The sequence below is a fragment of the Delphinus delphis genome, chromosome 5 (genome assembly GCF_949987515.2).
Source record: "Delphinus delphis chromosome 5, mDelDel1.2, whole genome shotgun sequence".
Classification (NCBI taxonomy): domain Eukaryota; kingdom Metazoa; phylum Chordata; class Mammalia; order Artiodactyla; family Delphinidae; genus Delphinus; species Delphinus delphis.
This window is the reverse complement of record NC_082687.1, coordinates 17,494,434-17,515,355: the sequence shown is the minus strand read 5'-3', so window position 1 is coordinate 17,515,355 and position 20,922 is coordinate 17,494,434. Positions and strand designations below refer to the sequence as shown.

The 20,922-nt window shown below is 40.9% G+C and overlaps 2 protein-coding genes across 3 annotated transcripts; one reads left to right on the top strand and one right to left on the bottom strand.

Annotated features, from left to right (window-relative positions):
• The first annotated feature begins 718 nt into the window (after positions 1-718).
• On the top strand, positions 719-13,773 carry LOC132425754 (alcohol dehydrogenase class-3). 2 transcript variants are annotated; one of them, XM_060012015.2, is made up of 9 exons: positions 719-847; positions 3,768-3,869; positions 5,512-5,653; positions 6,535-6,622; positions 9,189-9,408; positions 9,559-9,819; positions 10,546-10,681; positions 13,202-13,340; positions 13,480-13,773. In XM_060012015.2, exons 1-9 carry the CDS (start codon positions 836-838, stop codon positions 13,502-13,504), a joined length of 1,125 nt encoding a protein of 374 aa, XP_059867998.1. In that variant the 5' UTR covers positions 719-835; the 3' UTR covers positions 13,505-13,773. The 2 variants fall into 2 exon arrangements, with proteins under 2 accessions (XP_059867998.1, XP_059867997.1); XM_060012014.2 differs by lacking the exons at positions 13,202-13,340; positions 13,480-13,773 and adding an exon at positions 11,202-11,518.
• On the bottom strand, positions 13,653-16,252 carry LOC132425757 (uncharacterized). Its single transcript, XM_060012021.1, has 2 exons — positions 15,441-16,252; positions 13,653-13,845 (listed from the first exon to the last, which is right to left on the bottom strand). Exons 1-2 carry the CDS (start codon positions 15,878-15,880, stop codon positions 13,653-13,655), a joined length of 633 nt encoding a protein of 210 aa, XP_059868004.1. The 5' UTR covers positions 15,881-16,252.
• Between the last annotated feature and the right edge of the window lie 4,670 nt (positions 16,253-20,922).

The following is a 20,922-nucleotide window of genomic DNA, read 5'->3' as shown; positions in this document are numbered from 1 at the left end:
TTTATGAACCTGGATTCTCACACCTTCCCATGCACGAAAATCATTCACTTAAGATAGCTGTTCCTCGGGACTAGCATAACCTTCTAGGAGATAACACGCTGGATTACATGGACCTCCCTCCTCCAAATCACATATCTATTGGCCTCCCAAGACAACTCTTCTGAGCTATCTGAGAGGCTGTCTCCCACGCCACAGTCCCCAGCAGGACACTGAATAAACTCACTGGTCGTCCCTTGCGCGTTTCTTTTCAAGTTGACGCTGGGAAGTGTCCTGAAGGCGCTTCCGTTTGGGGCGTGCCCTTTATTCTTCTTCAAACAGCTCAGCTGACGGAGACTCCCTCGAACAACTGCATCTTACTCGCCTTGCGCTCTCAAGACGTGCCCACAAAGTGTGTAGAAGGAGCACAAAGACGGTGCAGTCCTCTCATGGCTTCTCACATGCTTCCAGAGAATTTAATTCCTGGCTCCTCACCTTCCACCACTCTCCTTTGTAAGCTTTATCGACGCTGCCTGGGCTACAGTCACACGGGGAAACCCTTTCCTGACAGATATAGTGCAGGGTGCCTGTCACGTGGCTCACGAAGCTGCCGCCACCAACCAGCCTCCTTGACACCCCTCCAGCTCCCCGCGAGACCACCTGGGCCTCCGCAGGCGCGTTGGCCGGGCCGCAACCCAGGCCCCGCCCCTCACGGCCCGGCCCCCGCAAACCCCGCCTCCACGCTCTCCCCGGCGCAGGCGGGACCGCGCCGGACGCACGCCCCACCCACATCCTCGATCTTTCATTGCGGTGGGGACTTTCCCGAGTCCTTGCTTTGCGCTGACCGGAATCCGAGAAGATGGCGAGCCAGGTATTGTCAGCTGCTACGCTGGCTGAGTCCAGAAAACGAAGCGAGGGAGGGAAACTATGGAGCAGAACCGGGCCCCTGGCCGGGTGGGGGGGGGATCGTGGCGGGGGGGGAGTCAGGAGGTGAGGGGGAGACGCGCGGGGCCTGGCCCTGAGACGGCCTCCGGCTGCCGGAGCTGAAACGGGGCTTCGGTCGAGCGGTTCAGCAAGAAGGGAGGGAGGAAGCTTTGTTTCGGCTCCGTTCGTGGGAGGGTTTTTGCTGCTGCTTCCTGGGACAGCCGAAGCGGGGTGGGGGTGGGGAGAACCGGAGAGTGGAGGTGAGGGGGGAGTCGGTCTCTAGCCTGGTGTTCTGGGGGTGGCTTAGGGGCCGCCACGCCTTGCGTACACAAAAATAAGTAACTTGCCCGGGGCCATACTTTTCGGTGGCAAAGCTGCAGCCAGAGCCCGTGCTCCTAACCCCTGCGTTGCCTGTTTTTCACGATAGTGGTTCATAATTGAGCTATTACTGTGCTACCAAGGAATGTTTTTTTTTTGTTTTTTTTGTTTTTTTTTTTTTTTTTGCTGTACGCGGGCCTCTCACTGCTGTGGCCTCCCCCGCCGCGGAGCACAGGCTCCGGACGCGCAGGCCCAGCGGTCATGGCTCACGGGCCCAGCCGCTCCACGGCACGCGGGATCCTCCCGGACCGGGGCACGAACCCGCGCCCCCCCGCATCGGCAGGCGGACCCTCAACCACTGCGCCACCAGGGAAGCCCCAGGAATGTATTTTTGGAAGGCTCTTAAGGGCCCTTTCGGTAACGTTTTGGAGCACTTGGGCACCAGAGCTTTTTTTTTTCCCTCCTTTAATCCTCACATAACAGCTATGCAAGGTAGTGTAGCCCATTTTACAGACCAAAAACTTGAGGGTTAGTGGTTTGTCGTGCTTAGTGATAACACTAAACATAGTGAGCCGGGGTTCCGAACCCTGTGCAACAGACTATTATTGCAAGTTCTTGAAATACAGATTAGACAATAAACAAAGGCAGAAATATATGAGTAATATGATTAATCCGTCTAAAGTTGCTGATTGTTTTAATGCTTTGCAAACAGATTTTCTAAAAAGATTTGGACTTGAATAGAAATGGTAAATTCTAAACGATCTTTCAGATTTAACAAGTTGGCAGGGTTTTTTCCTTATTACCAAGTGCCTTCAGCAGAGAATGTGAAAACTTATAATTCCTGTGATAGTTCAGATGTTGAAGTAGAGCAATTGCGTGTGGATTTAGTGTGGGGCTTTGTTTTGTTTAGAATTGTCATTGACAGGAAAAGGTTAAACTTTCACATATGCTTTAAAAGGGTGGAGAAGGGACTTAAAGCTTAGATTATGGATGATTTATTCTTGTTGCTTCAGATCTCTAGAATATGTGACTTCATTGTTAGTATTCTGAATTTTACCTTTGGAGTTTCATTTTGAAATTTATGGTACATTGAGGTGAAAAAAGATTCTAATGCAGTGTATGAATTTTTTTTACCAGATTGATTGATCAGATTTAATATCTACATTTTAATTTTAAAAGTGATCATTTCCAGCCTCGCCAATTAACACAAGCCACTCATCCTTCTACATAGTTCAGTTCTTTTTCTCTACTCTTTGTTCTCTTGCTACTAATAACTACCACCTTATTTCTGCAAAGCTACACTGTATAAGGGGCTTCATATTCACCATTCACAGTCACTCTATATGTAGATATTTTATCTTTATGTAACTAATTCTTCCTCATCTTTCCGCATCCCAGTTAAAAGTGACACTTTCCCAAACCCACCAACCAAAATCTCCACATTTTGCATTCTGTAGCACTTTGTGCCTATCCCTTTAAATCACACTTTTTGTAATCGTTAGCTTTCGAGTCTGTCTCCTATAAACCCATTGCAATCTTTATTCTGTGAACATGCTTCATAAGCATTATGTGAACGAGTCAAAACCTTCCTTATTACACTTCATTCTCTGGTAAAGGAGGAGTGTACTGACTAGACTCTGAAGTAGCACTATACTATAGAAATACAGTATGAGTCACATATATAATTTTAAGTTTTCTATTAGCCACATTAAAACGGTATTAAGTTGGATTAAAACTTAACCCAATGTAGTCAAAATACTATCGCAACATGTAATCAATATTTTTTTAATATTATTGAAATATTTTAATTTTTTTATACTAACTCTTCAAAATCTGGGTATATTTTCTACTTACAGCTTATCTCAGTTCAGACTGGCCATTTTTCAAGCACTCAAAAGCCACACGTGGCAAGTGGCTACTGTGTTGGATAGCACAGTTGAAAGGGATAGATGTAGGGTTTTTTTAATTCCCCCATTCTGATACTTTTCCTTACGCTCCTTCCCACGGTGCAGTTTTGCACTAAACCAGTGTTACTTAAACCAGCCTGAGCAAAAGAATTTCGTAGGGCACATCTTAAGCATTCAGATTCCTTGGACCCTGTACCAGACTAGAATCAGATTTTCTTGGAACCTGTATTGTTAACCAGCTCCTGTTTATGCATTGTAGAGGGTCATTAAATATTTGATGAGTGAAACTTTATTTTTTTTATGGGGGGGGGGCATGCGGTTTGCAGGGATCTTAGTTTCCCCGGAACAGGGATTGAAAGTGGGCCCCAGCAGTGAAAGCGCCGAGTCCTAACCACGGGACTGCCAGGGAATTCCTGAATTAAACTTCTTCATGTGGTCATCTCGATTAAACCTTTTTAATGAATATCACTTATACGAAGTATAAACCCGTGCCAGACAGTTCTCCATATCACTTAGAGTTATATGTGTCTTTGTGAATTTGTGATATACTTTCTAAGATTAGCATTCCAGCATCTAAATTAACTAAGTAGTTTGTTACTAGTTCAGGAGGATAAACATCTTGCTCTGTTTTCCCCATTTCAGGTTATCAAATGTAAGGCTGCGGTTGCCTGGGAGGCTAGAAAGCCTCTCTCCATAGAGGAGATAGAGGTGGCACCCCCAAAGGCTCATGAAGTTCGAATTAAGGTAATGAAACATCCAAGGCACTGGGAGAAAAAGGCTTACAATTAGGTCTCTGGATAGATGAGTCCTCTGAGGTCTGCAGAGGAGAAATCCCAAAGGACAGTGTCAAGGAGAAGGTATTGAACGTCATCCAACCTTGGAATCACAGCCTCTTATTTTATCCCTCTCACCTTTGCAGCAGTCTTCTCCCATCTTTTTAGCTTTGGTGTTGTGCTGAGCAGCCTTCTCCATGGATCATTGGATTACTGCATTTTATCTTCTGTAGTCTGGGTTTAAGGTGGCTTGGTAGGATGCTCCCCTTTCTGCTGATCCCATAAGTTAAAATCTATGGTGACACATTAGAAACAAAAGAAGAAAGAAATGGTCTTTGGATTGTTAGAAGAAACTTCAAATAAGATTTAGGAAGAGGTTCCTAATTGATTAGACCAACAAGCAAGTGAAGTAAGCTTGCTAAGAGAGCTTTAAAATGTACTGACCCTTGCAGACAAGGCCAGGGTTCAGGGGATTCACTATTGCAGTGCTTCTCAACCTCTGCTGTGGCAGGGAAGTTGAAGTTACCCCTGGAGAGAGTCATACTGCACAAGGCAGGCAGCTGGATGTTCTGGCATTCTCCTCTGTACTTGTTTTCATATAAAATCAGTGCTTTAAAGTAGTGAACATTGAATAAAACTAACCTCTAGAAAAAATAAGCATTTTTTGCTGTGAATTGGAGTATACTTACCCCATCCCACCTCCAATTCTCAGGTTCCCAGGGGTCACACTGAACAGGTTGAGAAGCCAGAGCCAAATAACTTTCAGATCCTTTTAACCCAGGCCCAGGGATCTGAAATCTTAGACTGGTGTGTGTGTATTTCTTTAAGTTCAGAAATCAGCCTGGTTGTGATTTTGCTACTAAAAAAGAAAGTGTTGGTCCTGGATGTACTAAAATGAGCCGTATCGGGCACACTGAGTTCAGCAGGCTTCCTTGGGAAACGGCTAACAAACAGCCAAGAATGTTACATTGTAATTGGATATATTTGTGAGAAGCATAGAAGCATAAATACAGACACCCCCAAGACTTTTCCTTTCTGTGCTTTTGGTAGTTTGGAGAAGTGAGAGGTGCTTGAAGGCTAGAGAAATCGGGATAAAGGGCTTATTGAAGTAGAAATTGTGTGTGGCTGCTAAAAGGGGAGTTGGTTCCAGTAAAACCTCTGAGTTTTGGCCCAGACCAAGCAGGCTGACGTATTTCAGAAATAGCCAATACCTTATTAGAAATCGCATTCCCCAGCAGTTAGGAGGAGGCCAGCAGTGAGATGGGCTCCACCTGCTTTTGCACACAGGGGATGTTCCTCTCCACACCTGCAGACGGCACAGTGCCCAAAACATCACCTTGTTTACCTTCTCCTGCTAACATGCACTGAAAAGGAGAATAGATGTACCATGTTTCATTGCCTATAAATGCACCGTTACTTTTAAGTACCACTAAGAAAATGCTGCCAGTTCTAATTAAGATGCCATAGACTTTAAGCATATGCTGATTTTAGAGAGGTTAAAATATGAAAGAATTGTATCTTCTAATCAATAAAATGTTATTAAAGTAAAAGTGCCTCCACCTATGCCTCACTGAATCGCATGCACACACGCAGACACTTTAATACCCTGTTAGATTATTGCCACTGCAGTTTGCCACACTGACGCCTATACCCTGAGTGGGGCTGATCCTGAAGGGAGTTTTCCAGTGATCTTGGGACATGAAGGTGCTGGAATTGTGGAAAGTGTTGGTGAAGGAGTTACTAAGCTGAAGGCAGGTAAGGAGAGTATTTGAATCACTTATTTTACAATTTTGGCTTATTTCTATAGGGAAATTATGTTTCTCATTACTTATACATTGTTTATTTGTGAATAAGTTATCGCCTCAGTAAGTTGTCAAGATTGATTTTATACGCCTCATCTGAAAAGCACAAATATTTGAGAGTTTCTTTCTCTCTCATTATGCAGACTGCTGTTTATCTGAAATGGTTTAAGTACATCGCCAAAGCAAATTTTGCCCAATTAAGCAAGAATTTTTGAAGATGCATTGAGTCAGTGTTTTGAAGCACATGACCTCCTTGTTCTCCACGTACTGTTTTAAAAGTTTCACTTAGACAGAAATTTGAAGCTTGTATTTTTTGCATAGGCAGTGTCTGAATGATGTCATGTAGGTAAAGTTCTAGGTCTTAAAGTTGTTAACTTTGCAAAGCTGCATGGATTGACAAGAATGGGAATTTGGGGGACTTCCCTGGTGGAGCAGTGGTTAAGAATCCGCCTGCCAGTGCAAGGGACAAGGGTTCGAGCCCTGGTCCAGGAAGATCCCACATGCTCCAGAGCAGCTAAGCCCGTGTGCCACAACTACTGAGCCTGCACTCTAGAGCCCGCAAGCCACAACTACTGAAACCCGCGCGCCTACAGCCCATGTTCCACGACAAGAAACGCCACCACAATGAGAAGCCCATGCACTGCAACGAAGAGTAGCCCCCGCTTACCGCAACTAGAGAAAGCCTGCACACAGCAACGAAGACCCAATGCAGCCAAAAATAAATAAATAAAATTTTTTTAATTAAAAAAAAAATGGGAATTTGCAGGGGCTGATGTATTCATTTAGAATCAGATGCTACCTATTCAGGATAATGTCCTTGCATTTGTTTTCCAGGTGATACTGTCATCCCACTTTACATCCCACAGTGTGGAGAGTGCAAATTTTGTCTAAATCCTAAAACGAACCTTTGCCAGAAGATAAGGTTAGTATCTTTTTATTTTATTCTTAAAACAAGAGGTAACACTAATCATGATAATATCATGATAATAAGTAATTACGTGGCAATTTATACAGGGCATTTTACATGAATTATTTCATTCCATCTTTAGGGCAACCTGTCATTATCATTGCTATCACTATATTCATAGATGAGAAAATTTAGACCCAGAAATTAAGTGGTGTGCCCAGCATCATCAGCTGTTAAGAGGTACCTCACAAATTTCTGAACCCGTTCTCTTTCCATAACACTAGGCTAAATTTGCCAAAATATGTAGTAAGGAGGGACATGCTTATGAAATTAAATGAAGTCATTTTTATGAGCCATTTTATTGTCCATGAAATCGAAGTAATAAAACTTAGCTCATAAGGTTTTGGGAAGACTACAAGAGATAACATAACCTTTTGACACAGAAAAGGTGGTTATTTGATTGTAGCAAGGTAACACACTTAAAGAACTTCAAGGCATTTAAGATCTTGTGTCTGTTCGCCCCTTTTTTGTCTTTTTTATTGAAGTAGAACATACATATAATGAAGTAATTAAAGTATACAAATCTTAAGTGTACAGCTCCATGAATTTTTATACATATACACACCTAATAGTTATAACCATCACCCAGATCAAGATAGAGAACCCTTCCAGCAGCCCACAAAGTTCTTCATGTCGCATACAAGTCAACATCTGCCTCCCTCAAAGCTAACCACTATTTTGATATCTTTCACTGTAGGACTTCATATAAACAGAATTATGCAATATGTGCTGTTTTGTCTGGCTTCCTTCGAGATGTATCCAGGTTGCTCTGTGCATCAGTGATTTTCTTTTGTTTCTTTCACATTCCATTCCAAATAATCACTGTTACATTCTCCTGTTCATGGACATTTACGTTGCTGCCAGTTTGGACCTGTTGCGATTAGTGCCACTATAAGCATTCATATGTGTCTCTTGGTGGACATATACACAACTTTCTCTTGGGTATTTCCCTAGGATTGAAATTGCTGAGTCATGGGATATACTCCCACCAGCAGTGTTTGGGAGATCTGTTTATTTTTGCATTTTTTTCTAATGCCATTGACAAAATTAGTTTCTATTTTTGGAAATAAGGTTCCATTTATTTTATCACGTAAATCCAGTTAAAAAGCTAGAACCGGGCTTCCCTGGTGGCGCAGTGGTTGAGAGTCCGCCTGCCGATGCAGGGGACACGGGTTCGTGCCCCAGTCTGGGAGGATCCCACATGCCGTGGAGCGGCTGGGCCCGTGAGCCATGGCTGCTGAGCGTGCACGTCCGGAGCCTGTGCTCCGCAATGGGAGAGGCCGCAACAGTGAGAGGCCCGCGTACCGCAAAAAAAAAAAAAAAAAAAAAGCTAGAACCGAAAAAAGAAAAAAACTAGGCATTTTGAAAGGGAATTCCAAACACGGTCTGAAAAAATTTTGACACGTCAGATATAATAATGGTAATAGGTTTTTTTGTGGCTGTCTGTAACCTTTTAGAAGGACAAGTCCTTTCAAAGCTTAAAATACATCCCATATCACCTTTTGTTCAAGAAACTCTTCTGGGACAGGAGCAATTTCTCACATTCAGAGCTAAACAAACTTAACTTGCTCTCATAAAGATACAAGTTATTTATCGTAGAGCTTTGTCACCTATTTGTTGTTTGTTTCTGATCATATTTTTGTTTTTCTCCCAAAGGAAATGTACTTATTCTTGAATCCAGAGGCAATCCATTTTTCTTCATCTATATATATTTATTTATTCACATGTATTCCAAAGGATTTGTCCAAGAATGTACATCAAATTGTAGTGTTTATTTTTGTTAAAATAACATATATATTAAGCACTCTGTGCCAGGCACAGTGCTAGTGCTTTACATAACCTCATTTGATCTTTATAGCAATGTCTAAGAAAGATAGATTTCTCTGATTTTCTGGTGAGGAAATTAAGGCACAAAAGTTAATTCACTTGCTCAGGAGCACGTGGGATTTGAGCACAAGTGTGTCTGCCTTTAGGGCCCATGTTCCTAAGCAAGATGTTACATCACCTATTTAGAATATCAAAAATAATTTTTGTTACCATGTATCATATCAGTGGTGAGAGCTACACTCTTGAAATAGGCCTCCTGAAAGGTCTAAATCAGCCAGTGTGGACATCTACTTTCATCAGCTGATGTGGATAGTTGCTTGTAATCTTTGCTGTGTAGATGCTGGTTTTGGCTTTATGAAGTTATATTTGGTCACAGAGTTTTACGATGGAATTTTAAAATCATTTCATCTGATCCATAAATTGTACCTGTTAAAATTATTTCAATACTCTGACAGTATAATCCAGAAGCATATTGAATGCTGGAAAAGATAGGTAAGATTATAATTCTTTTATAAGTTTTCCTAATAAGGCATTGCTGAAAGGTGCTAAATTAATGAATATATTAGAAATTAGACTTTTGGTCTTAGCACACTCTTCTGTTTACTGGTCATTATTTTTAAAATTGATTTCTTTTTCCTGTGCATTTTAGGAAACTTGATTCTACCCTACCTTCTTCCTTTTTTATTTTCTTTAGAGTCACTCAAGGGAAAGGATTAATGCCAGATGGCACTAGCAGATTTACTTGTAAAGGAAAGACAATTTTACATTACATGGGAACCAGCACATTTTCTGAATATACAGTTGTGGCTGATATCTCTGTTGCTAAAATTGATCCTTTAGCCCCTTTGGATAAAGTCTGCCTTCTGGGTTGTGGCATTTCAACTGGTTATGGTGCTGTTGTGAACACTGCCAAGGTAAGTGTTGGCCTGGGTTTTAGCGTCCACCTTCTAATTTCATACAACAAAGCCTTGCTGGAATAGTGAAATAGGCCCAAACAGTAAGAAACCTAATGATTTCCTTGACTCTTGTGAAATGAGTACCTTATAGACTATCTTTACTATTAGGTGGAGCCTGGCTCTACTTGTGCCGTCTTTGGCCTGGGAGGAGTTGGATTGGCAGTTATCATGGGCTGTAAGGTGGCTGGTGCATCCCGGATCATTGGTGTGGACATCAATAAAGATAAATTCACAAGGGCTAAGGAGTTTGGGGCCTCTGAGTGTATTAACCCCCAGGACTTCAGTAAACCTATCCAGGAAGTGCTCGTTGAGATGACTGATGGGGGAGTGGACTATTCCTTTGAGTGTATTGGCAACGTTAAAGTCATGGTGAGTATGCTTGGCTTCATTCCAAGTGGTGGTGGTGGGGGCTGCTTTTTTTAATGTAATTTCTTTAATTAAGGTCAAAAATTGTTTTGTTTTGTAAAGGAAAAGTCTTGAATTCCCTGATAAGAATTATTAGAAGGGAAAATGACTACTTGAACTAGAAATTGGAAATGATACAAGGGAAAGATGAAGGGAAATGTTTCTTTGCTTTTCAGTGTACACATAAATCTCAGAGTATGTTTCATTAAATGAAAAGGCAAAATGATGCAGCTGTAGAGAACATGGGCTTTGGAATTAGATATATGTCCACTTACTAACTCAGTGACCTTGAGCAACTACTTAACTTCTCTAAACCTGTTTCCTTATGTGTAAAATGCAGATAGTAACTGTAGGTACCTGACACAAAGTAGACACTCAGCAGAAGTATAACTATTACTTCTCTGCCTGCTGCCTTTATTAAGCCTTTAGAATTTTGAGCTAAGATTTACTTTTTAAAATAACAAATGAAAGCTTTTTATTTTCAATTTGTGTCAGTGTTGGGCCAAGTTCGTAAATTTTTTAAAATACCTGTTAAAATTGTTCAATAAAATTAAACTTACTAAATACTCACTTTGGACATTTTGTTGCCGTTTTTCTAATAAGCTCTGTACCACCACCCTCTCCCCCGGAAGTTTCTGGGGAAGCAGATATTCTCAGCACAGTGCACTGACCTCTGTGATTTGCCTGCAGAGAGCAGCGCTGGAGGCCTGCCACAAAGGCTGGGGCGTCAGCGTGGTGGTTGGAGTAGCTGCCTCAGGTGAAGAAGTTGCCACTCGTCCATTCCAGCTGGTAACAGGCCGCACGTGGAAAGGCACTGCCTTTGGAGGTAATTTGGTGGATGAGATGAGTACATTTTCTCTTTTGTTACTTCCATTGGCAGAATTTTAATCCTAGTCAGCATTTACCCCTGGGACTGGGGAGGTGCTCAGCTTCTCCTGAAGCACAAGGCTACTTCTTACACATTGAAAAAAATATTAATATTCTGTTAATGAAATAGTTGAGGGTAGGTCAGGAGTGAGAAGCTGGTTACAGGATAAGCAAACGACAGTATCAGCCACCCTGTGCCGTGTTGTAGACTTACATAGGTTATTGGCATTTTTTACTCATTTGTCCAGAGAGTGCAGTGATCCCTGGATGTGATCATACTTCCGTCTGAATAGCACTGATTTCAGCAGTAACCAATACTAAGTCTTAAACTGAAAATATTAAATTTGACAAAACCTTACAACAAAATTGAAAAGCTGCCAGACTGATCATTTTTCCCTTGTATGATCCTAAAAGTATGTGGTTGTTTGGGGTTGCCTAACTACCAGCAGAATGCTGAGAAAGTTTCCACCTTTTTCAAGGTTGCTCAGCTAGAGAAGAGAAAAGACATCAAAACATGTTTGTAGGGGCTTCCATAGTAGCACAGTGGTTGAGAATCTGCCTGCTAATGCAGGGGACACGGGTTCGAGCCCTGGTCTGGGAGGATCCCATATGCCGCGGAGCAACTGGGCCCGTGAGCCACAACTGAGCCTGCGCGTCTGGAGCCTGTGCTCCGCAACAAGAGAGGCCACGATAGTGAGAGGCCCGTGCACCGCGATGAAGAGTGGCCCCCGCTTGCCACAACTAGAGAAAGGCCTCGCACAGAAACGAAGACCCAACACAGCAAAAATTAATTAATTAATTAATTAACTCCTACCCCCAACATCTAAAAAAAAACTATTAAAAAAAACAGCTGTTTATTTCAAAAAAAAAACATGTTTGTATATCCCAACTGTTGTGAATAAATGAAATCTAAAGTTTTTCATAGATTTTTAAAAAATATATTTATATCCTTACCATCCTCCTAAGGAGAAAGAATTACATAGCATGAGGGTTTTTTTCCTCAAGAATTTGCATTTCTTTTTTTTTAACATCTTTATTGGAGTATAATTGCTTTACAATGGTGTGTTAGTTTCTGCTGTATAACAAAGTAATCAGCTATGCATATACATATATCCCCATATCTCCTCCCTCTTTCATCTCCCTCCCACCCTCCCTATCCCACCCCTCTAGGTGGTCACAAAGCACAGAGCTGATCTCCTGTGCTATGCGGCTGCTTCCACAAGCTATCTTTTTTACATTTGGTAGTGTATATAAGTCCATGACACTCTCTTACTTTGTCCCAGCTTACCCTTCCCCCTCCCCGTGTCCTCAAGTCCATTCTCTAATAGCATGAGTTTTTAATGATCTGTGTTTAAGCAAAGTGTCCCCTACCTCATGCCAGCTTTTGTTTCAAGGCCAAAAGAAAAGATTAGGAAAGTATGAAAAATGAGGGGTTTGGTCAGAGTTTTCCTTCCTTATACTACAGAATTTGTCAAGGCAAATGTCAAGCTGACTAAACCCTCTTTTCCAAACCGCTACACGTATGCCGCACTTGAGTATTTTAAATGGACAGACTTTCAGAGCCATACGTGCAGCTCAGGGGCATCATCTCAGGGTCCATAGCTGTATTTGAAAGGGTGTTCTTAGTCCGGGAGACTGAGCCAGGGGGTTTGGTAGTCACCTCTCACTGAAGCCTCATCCAAGCACATGCTTATTGGGAAATAAGCTGGAGCCTTGGGGCCCCATGGGTGTTGCTAAAATATGACTCACAAATGTAAACAGAAGTTTCAGTTTAGGGAATGGCAGTGGCTGTGGTTGTCTCAGTTACCAGATTTAAAGGAGAAGAAAAAGCACTGCAGTTTGGAAGGAAAGGGTAACTGGTAGAGGACACAAGAAGGGAGATTTGGGAAAGGCTCAAAAGAGGTTTGAAATGTGGTCCAAAGACTCCCTGGTTTAAAAGGTGGGAAGGCTTCTTTGTTGATTTACTGCTTCTTTCAACACAAGTGAGAAATTGAAGGATCTGATTTTGTTTAAAATGGTAACCTGTAACTAAAGATCACCTACTTTGCTTTTCAATTTCAGTTTTCTCTTCTGAGATGGTACCCTTATTGTTGAAATTAAAACCACAGAAATAGTCATGTATCACATCAGTTTTTTTCTTCCTTGAATTTCACGCTTACAGAAATCTTTGCTGTTGTGGACTTAAATAAGCTTATTCTGATTCTAGAGTTCTATCCTGTATGGTATAAAAATCTCCATTAAGATTTAATGAGATTTTAGTAAATCTTAATACAGAAAAAGTAAGTGCTCAAAAGGCATTTACTTTTTTCTTAAAGATGTGCATTTCTTCTTCCTCTCTATGCTGATTTTGAAGTTTTTCATTCCTCTTTAGTTCGTGAAAAAATTCATTCTCTTAAATGTCTTTGTCACCCACTAAGTAATAAGCATACTGTAGAGATTTGTTGGAAAACTTAATGAGTAGATGTATGATTTCTTTTAGGATGGAAGAGTGTAGAAAGCATCCCAAAGTTGGTGTCCGAATATATGTCCAAAAAAATAAAGATTGAAGAATTTGTGACTCACAATTTGCCTTTTGACCAAATTAACGAAGCCTTTGAACTGATGCATGCAGGAAAGAGGTGAGCTTTCTCTTTAGCTGTTTAATGTAGAATGTGGTAATGATTTGGGGCTTATGCAGGGAGAAGGGTAAAAAAAAACAATTTTAGTGGTCTTCAAAGAAATCATTCAGAACCTGTTTATTGCTTTCTTCTCTTACAGCATCCGAACTGTTTTAAAGCTTTAAATTCAAAAGAGAAAAATTCTTCCATCCTTATAACTAAGTCTTGTGGTCTGATTGGAGCAGCCAGACAAGCAGGAAGGAGCTCTTTCAAGTTCACATCTTCTTAGACCCTCATTAACTGACTCTGGGGAATAATGTTTTCTGTATAAATTCATAAATGTCTAATCAAGGACAAGGCTAATACTGTCATAAGTCTGTTTTCTGGACTCTTCACATAAATAATTGCTGGCTCATTAAGGAATATTTTTAACATAATAAAAGGCATTTCTGCATATGTGTGGAAGTTGTCAGCTCTGTTGTATGTCAAATTCTTTGTCATGGTTGCTCTCCCCATTATCTTCATTCTTTAAAGGAAAGATGGAGGAAGAAGGGCGGTGGTGAGTATCTGAACCTTGTCTTCTACTGTCCTTGGTAACTTTCGCTTAACTTTTAAGGGTCTCAGGCCCATTTACTAAAGAACAAATTTCTCCAATCAGCAGTAGCACAGTTAATCAGAACCCAGATCTGCTTCTGTGAGATTATCTTCTTGTGGGCAAGTACCATGCATTGTTCAGACTTAGACTCCTAATTCCTAGTATGACATCTGGCCCACAAATTCATCATTGAAACTACCTTCTGAGCTTAAGTAGGTATATATGTGTTGTTGGTCACTCTGAACTATTTCAAGCATATGGAAAATATTTATATACTGAATACCCAAATTTCCAGTACTTATTTTGTCAAATCTTAACATCTTACTCTTCCAGGCCACTTTGCCTTTCCTCTTCTGCGGTATAGTCGACATCCAGAATTGGGTGTTTATCACTCCCATGCATATTGCCATACTTTGACTACACATATCCGTAAACCCTTTAGTCTTCAGTATTGTCATACATGTTTTAAACATGATACTGTCTCATTCTGCAGCTTTCATTTTTCACTCATTATTTTGTGATTAATCCCTCTTGTAGGTGATGCTCCCATTCATTAATTCTAGTACTGTGCAGTAGTCAATTATATGAACTACCATAATTTATCTGTCTCCAGTTGATAGCATATAGTTGTTGACCAAATTGTTTCTGTATTGCTAACAACACTGGTGGAACATCCTTGTACATTGTGCTCAGTGCATTAGTTATGAAGGATGTGTACCATAGGATAAACACATTTTAAACCTTACTAGAAATTGTCAAATTGCTCTTAAATGTGGTTGGACATTTTTGCAAATCAGATGGGTGTGAAATGACTTTTATTTGCCTTCCCCTTAATGACTAAAGTCTTTTTTTTTTTTTTTTTTTTTTTTGGCCGTGGCACACAGCATGGTGGGATCTTAGTTCCCTGACCAGGGGTGGAACCTGAGCCCCCTGCATTGGGAGTGCAGAGTCTTAACCACTGGACCGCCAGGGAGGTCCCAAGTCTTTCATTCTTTTGGCCATTTGTATTTCCTTTTTTGTGAGGCATCTGTTCACATCCTTTGCCCATTTTTCTGTTGGATTACTTCTCTTTTTCTGAGTAATTTTTAGGGGTTCTTTATTCTAGATGCCAATCCTTTGTAAGTTTTATATTAATATATTTTATATTTCTTAATTTTTATTTTAGTATAGTCAAATCTATCAGTCTTTTCCTGGTGCTGTTAAGTAACATTTAGGTTTCTTTACCCTGAGCAGAATAAAGCAGCAAACGAAAATGATGCATAGTCTTACCATCCAGGTGATCCATTAACACAAAAATAAATACATGAAGGCAATACATCCAAGAGTTAGAACATTCAAATAGTAGAGAAAATTGCATAAGAAAAGCTACACTTCCCTCTCCCCCCAAAAAAATAGGTGACCACTATTTAGTTTATGTATCTTCCCAAAAGTTTCTATGAATATAATAGCATTTATACATATACTTTAACACGAAGGAATACTATTAACACTATTCTGTGCTTCCCCCCGCCCCCCGGTCTCCATACCGTTTATTTCTCCGTCCCGGGAGGTGGGGTCGCTGGGGGCGGGGCGGGCAGAAAACCGCGTGCGGGCTGCGGGCCTGGGGCAGGGGACTCCGGAGCGCGACGTGCAGACGAAGGTGGAGCCGTTCCAGCCCACGTTGGCCGCGTTCATATCGTAGTAGTTGATGTAGATCCTGCCCGGGCTGACGCGCAGGCGTCACAGCAGCTTGCTGTCGGAACGGTTCTGCGCGCCGCCGATCTTGGCGATGCTGTGCAGGCTGCAGAGCGCGCACGGCTCGCTGGAGCCCCCGAAAGCCAGGAGCTGGTCCGGGACCACGTGCACCGCGATGTACAGCGCCGGCTTGCCCGTGGCCTGCCTGCGCCAGCTGCTGGGTGAGATCGGAGAGGAGCCCGTCCGGCACAGAGGCGCGGGGCACGTTGGTGTTCACCAGGAATATCGACATGACGGCGAGGGAAGGCGGGGACAGGGATACAGGAACCAACCGACTCTCGTGTGAACGGCGCCCCGCCTATTATGTGCCTTTTTCTTCTTTCTACATCATAGCATAGTTTAGACTGTTTTTGTATCAGGACATCAGATATGCCATGCACATACATATCTTTTGGTTTGATTGAAACCATGTGCTTTTTCTTGTTTTAATTCTTTTGACTGATGTAGCTTAATTACTCCCAAAGTTTGTGTTTCTGAGAGAGCAATATTTAGTTGACTGAAAACTAGAAAAGTGGCAGTTATGGTCAGGACTTCTTTTTTGGATCTCTGGTGCATTTGAAGGACTAGGCAGTATGACCTAGCTTCTCTCATTTTACCTAGAGGGCTGGAGACCCAGTCGGGACCCAGATGGCTCCAACCTATTGTTCTGGGTGAACTGGAAGAACAGAATAAAAATAGCTTCTACCCTAGCTGTAGGAAGTGTGCTTTAATCTGATTTGTTTTAGCTCAGCCTTCCAGGAACGAAGTATATTATTGCCTTAAGCGACTGCAGTAACAGAATGGGTATATAGGGTAATAATGGAGGAGAACTAATAATTTTTTTTGGTTTTTTTTCGCCTTTATTTTTCTTCTCATACATGAGTTATACTTGAATGAGAATGGCAAACATTATGTTCTCCAATAATGAGAAAATAATTTTAAGATAGTAAAATAATGTAACTCCAATTCTTGTAGCTGGCCAATTAGGGAGTTTACTTTTCTGTCACTGTCATGTACATAGTCTCGAGCCAGCTAATTCAGTTTAACAAGTATGAGCATTTCCTGGCTGAAAGTACAATTGTCTCTTTCAAAGAACCAGTATTAAGAATCAATTTTACAAGATCTTTAATATAAAGATTCTTGGAACATGGAACTATAGGTATAAAGTATTTCTTGTTAAGATACTTTAATACATCCTCTTGGGTGGCATCTAGGTTGTTACGTATATTGCGGAACCAAATATTTTTTGGAAGAACATACACAACATAGGGCTAAAAAACATTCACTATGTGCATGTCAGCAAATCTATCCTGGTTGTCCAAAATGAGGACTCTACCACCTTAGAAGTATTGTCGGGAATTTTTTGAAGTTATGTTTAAACTGCTTTCTTGGATAAAAGGTATATAATTTTAACACAAGTCGCTAACCTCTGCTGTATATTTCATGAAAGTTGGTAAAAAAAATTTTAAGGATCCAAAATTTTACAATATTAGGATGTATCTTTTAACAGCTTTTTGTTTTTCATTGAAAATGCTGGTATACTTGCCATTTTTCAAATCTTTCCTGCTTTTCCATTTTCAGCATGTCGGGCTATTCTGCTTTCTATTTAACCCACCTAGTGATGTTCACTGTAGAAAGATAGTCCATATACAGGCTGACTTGGAATTCCATGTCTGACTTGGAATGAGTTCTTTACTACATGCACAGAGAACTAACATAAGGTAGAACCTGTGGAATGATGAGGTTATTGAGATGAGGGAAAAAACTGCATTATTTCCAAACTTTGTTAGAGTGGAGCCAGTTAATGTGTGTACAGCTTAAACAAATACAGCTCCGAAAGATAAACACAATGCTACTTCCATTCATCCCATTTCAAAGCAAAATTAAATGTAGCTCATGATTCTCAAAATGTTTTGTTGATCTGGGAAACAGGGAACATATTTTTACATGCACAGATGCTTCAGAACATTTTCTGCATGGCTACCAATCTCCCAAGTAGGTTGATGATCAAAGTCCTAAAGTAACTGACAGTTCTTTGGGCCTAGAGATACTTTGTGACCCAGGAAAAAACCAACTTTGCACTCAGCCAATTTTGTTTCAATTAACATGCAAGATCAGATTCTCTGTCAGCAAATACCCTGCAGAAAAAACAGACAGAAAACACATTTGGAAAACATTAAGTATATTTAAACAGTTACTTAGATAATAAGTACATAGAACTATACCAAGGAAATCATATCTTTAAAGAAACAACTAGGAAGTAAACCAGCACAGTGAACCGGTACGTACAAAGTCCTGCATTATACAAACTTCTTCTGGTGGAACTTTATAGGAACAGAGCAAGTGGGATGGGCTTTTAAGCAGATTGATTTTTATCAAACTGGACATCGTAACAGAATTCATTGAGAGGTAATATGTACATGCTCCCTTCAGGAAAGGAGCGCTAATCCACCACTGAACTACCCAGAGTTTAGACGTGGACTGAAATATTCCTGACTACCAAAAATATCTAGATATGTTAAACAAGATAAAACAGTGGAAATTTGCTTTAAAATACCTGTTGTTCTCTTTCTTAAATCTACATCTTAATATTAAATGTTCTTATCGTTGGCTATTTTGTTTTCTCAGAATCACCCAGGGCTCAGATTTACTGGTAAAGTTTGAAAAATTCTATTCTGAATTTTCTGTTGATGTCTGACCCAAGTACTGAAATAAAGCAAATTCGCTTTATAGTCACATTATATATAGAATAAAACAGTTGCTAAGTTGTGGCGTCATTACACAAATAGGATACCTCCATAGAGAAATACGGTGATTTGTCCAAGCCATTCAGCTAGTTTAAAAAAATCAGAGAACTGGGCTTCCCTGGTGGCGCAGTGGTTGGGAGTCCGCCTGCCGATGCAGGGGACACGGGTTCGTGCCCCGGTCTGGGAAGATCCCACGTGCCGCGGGGCGGCTGGGTCCGTGAGCCATGGCCGCTGAGCCTGCGTGTCCGGAGCCTGTGCTCCGCAACGGGAGAGGCCACAACAGTGAGAGGCCCGCGTATGGCAAAAATCAGAGAACTCAGAGCCCTAGTGTCCTGATTGTTGATCTCGTGATCGTCTCATGACACCACAGTGCAAATGTGCCTGAGAGTTTGGCATGTGTTTGTTGTTGGGAGCTGAATGAAGAGGCTGGAGTAATAGTAAAAGGGCCAAGCACCCAGGAGATGGAAGCAATTATTCTACTCAAAGCTTCGCAATAGTAAAAAGGCTGGACATTCACAAGAAAAATTATTAAAATACTTTGAACTCCAACAAACATCAGTGGTAAGTGAAAATCTTTCCAGGAAGCCCTTCTTGAGTGCTCCGCATATTGACTTTGGGGCACATTTTAGTGAGATAAACCAGTGTTGACACGTTTGAATGTAATCACAGAATTACCATACACAGACAGTTCTGTTGTTCCTCACCACAGTCCCCAAAATGAAAAGCAGCAGGTAACAGGTAGCCAAGGCCACCTGACTCCTGGCTTTTTTTTGCAAAATAACCAAATGCAAACCACTGTTTTTCTTTTTCATACTTAGCAGCAAAAGGAAAAAGAGGTAAGGAAGGAGGCTGCCACCAAAGGCTGCTTGTGAGTTCAAACACAGTGGGACCACAGAATTTCGATGCATGGAACCTGTGCTGCCTTTCTTTCGATGTTCATTTTTTAAATGAAGCAAAACACATTAATAACTTTTAGAATATCAGCATAATGCAGCCTATGTTGTGAAACAATCTGTTCCTAAAACAATGTCCAGATGTTTTTTCCTACTCTGTACTGAAAATAGGCTATACATCCACATTACAAGTGGTATAATTTGCTCCTCTGGTAGCTAGAGAACTTGGTAGAAGCCACACACCATCAAATGTAGACAGAATCATATCACATTATCTCAATTGATTCCAGTATTTCTAACTCCCAGACTGCTAAAAAATCTTCCCCACCTGTATAGCATGCTTTGCCCCCAAGATTCACTGCATTTACTGTTGAAAAGTAACTTCATGGTTTATGAAATTTAGAATACTGCAGGATCAAAATTAATTACTTCAAATAGCTTTTAACCCAATACTCTGTACCCCCTTAGTGAAATATGTTCCAAGAATAAGAACAATCACAACTTTTACACTTAAATTTTGGTAGTGATTTTGGTATAGTAATTCTAAAATAATTTTACATGTCATGTAGAATCAAGCAAATAAGTTAATATTAATGTTGTTCAGAACCAAAGTTCTCACCATGGGAGAAGGAAGATACAAATATGGAACAGGGAAGGGTGAGGAAGATTAGTGTTAAATTTGAAATCAGAGTATCAGAATGAATTCATGATTTATAAAAAATGCATTTGCTGGCTCTGTTCCCTGAACGGCCCTAGGAGCAATGACACCCCAGCAGCACCCAGATCTTGATTTCCAAATACCATTCCCCATGAAAAGAAACTAGGGCTCCTTGGAGAAGAAGCCAATTCCCAGGCTGGGGCAGGAAAAGTGTATGATAAATCTAGAACATCTTGATACGGCAAAAAGCAAGAATGTGCTCAAAGGCTAACAGACACAGATCAAAATGACCCATAAATAAGCTTAAAGGTGCTTCCACTGGCCAAATACAGACCATTTAGAGTAACTAATTGAATTTTTAAAAACAACGAGCCCACACTGATACTCAAAAAAGTGCTTCTTTAGTAAAAGAATGCCAGCCAAGAAATGCAGACAGAATGCTAGATTTAGAAAGTCCCTATTTGCAGCCACCAATGTAACAAAATAATGGATTCCGGCAAGGATTATTAATGAATGCTAAAATCATTAAGTGAACAGGATATCCAAATGGTCTCCAAGTATCTCCTCCCAAATTATTTGCTTAAGAAAGGGATCTTAAAATAGAAAATCTGAAAGAAACCTAGTGAGCAAACATATATTGGCAATAATGTGACAATGACAGTATGTGCCTTGTGATGTGATGTGATGCGATGCGATGCGATGAATGGGACACACCACATGCCATCTATGGAGTCTTCTGCCAAAACATTTATCCTGAACCTACTCATGAGGAACAATCAGGGAAGCACAGAATTCTACAAGCTAACTGGCCTGCTTTTTCAAGTCAGTTTCATAAAAGATAAAAAAAGGTGGAAGGATTGTTCTAGAGTTTAAAAAAACCTACAGATGACAACCAAATGCCATGGGTTTGGATTCTGCATTTTAAACAAGACAAACGCTTTAAAGTACACTTGGGGGGAAACTGAGCCTCAGGTTTGAATGTGTACTATACATTAGA

Excerpts from the sequence above, each read along its gene's own strand:
- LOC132425754 (XM_060012014.2), top strand. Across the intron at positions 6,623-9,188 it reads AACCTTTGCCAGAAGATAAG|AGTCACTCAAGGGAAAGGAT; the intron begins GTTAGTATCTTT and ends TATTTTCTTTAG. Across the intron at positions 9,409-9,558 it reads CTGTTGTGAACACTGCCAAG|GTGGAGCCTGGCTCTACTTG; the intron begins GTAAGTGTTGGC and ends CTTTACTATTAG.
- LOC132425757 (XM_060012021.1), bottom strand. The coding sequence starts at position 15,880 with ATGTCGATATTCCTGGTGAACACCAACGTGCCCCGCGCCTCTGTGCCG. Across the intron at positions 13,846-15,440 it reads CCGGGACGGAGAAATAAACG|AATGAAGATAATGGGGAGAG; the intron begins GTATGGAGACCG and ends TTTCCTTTAAAG.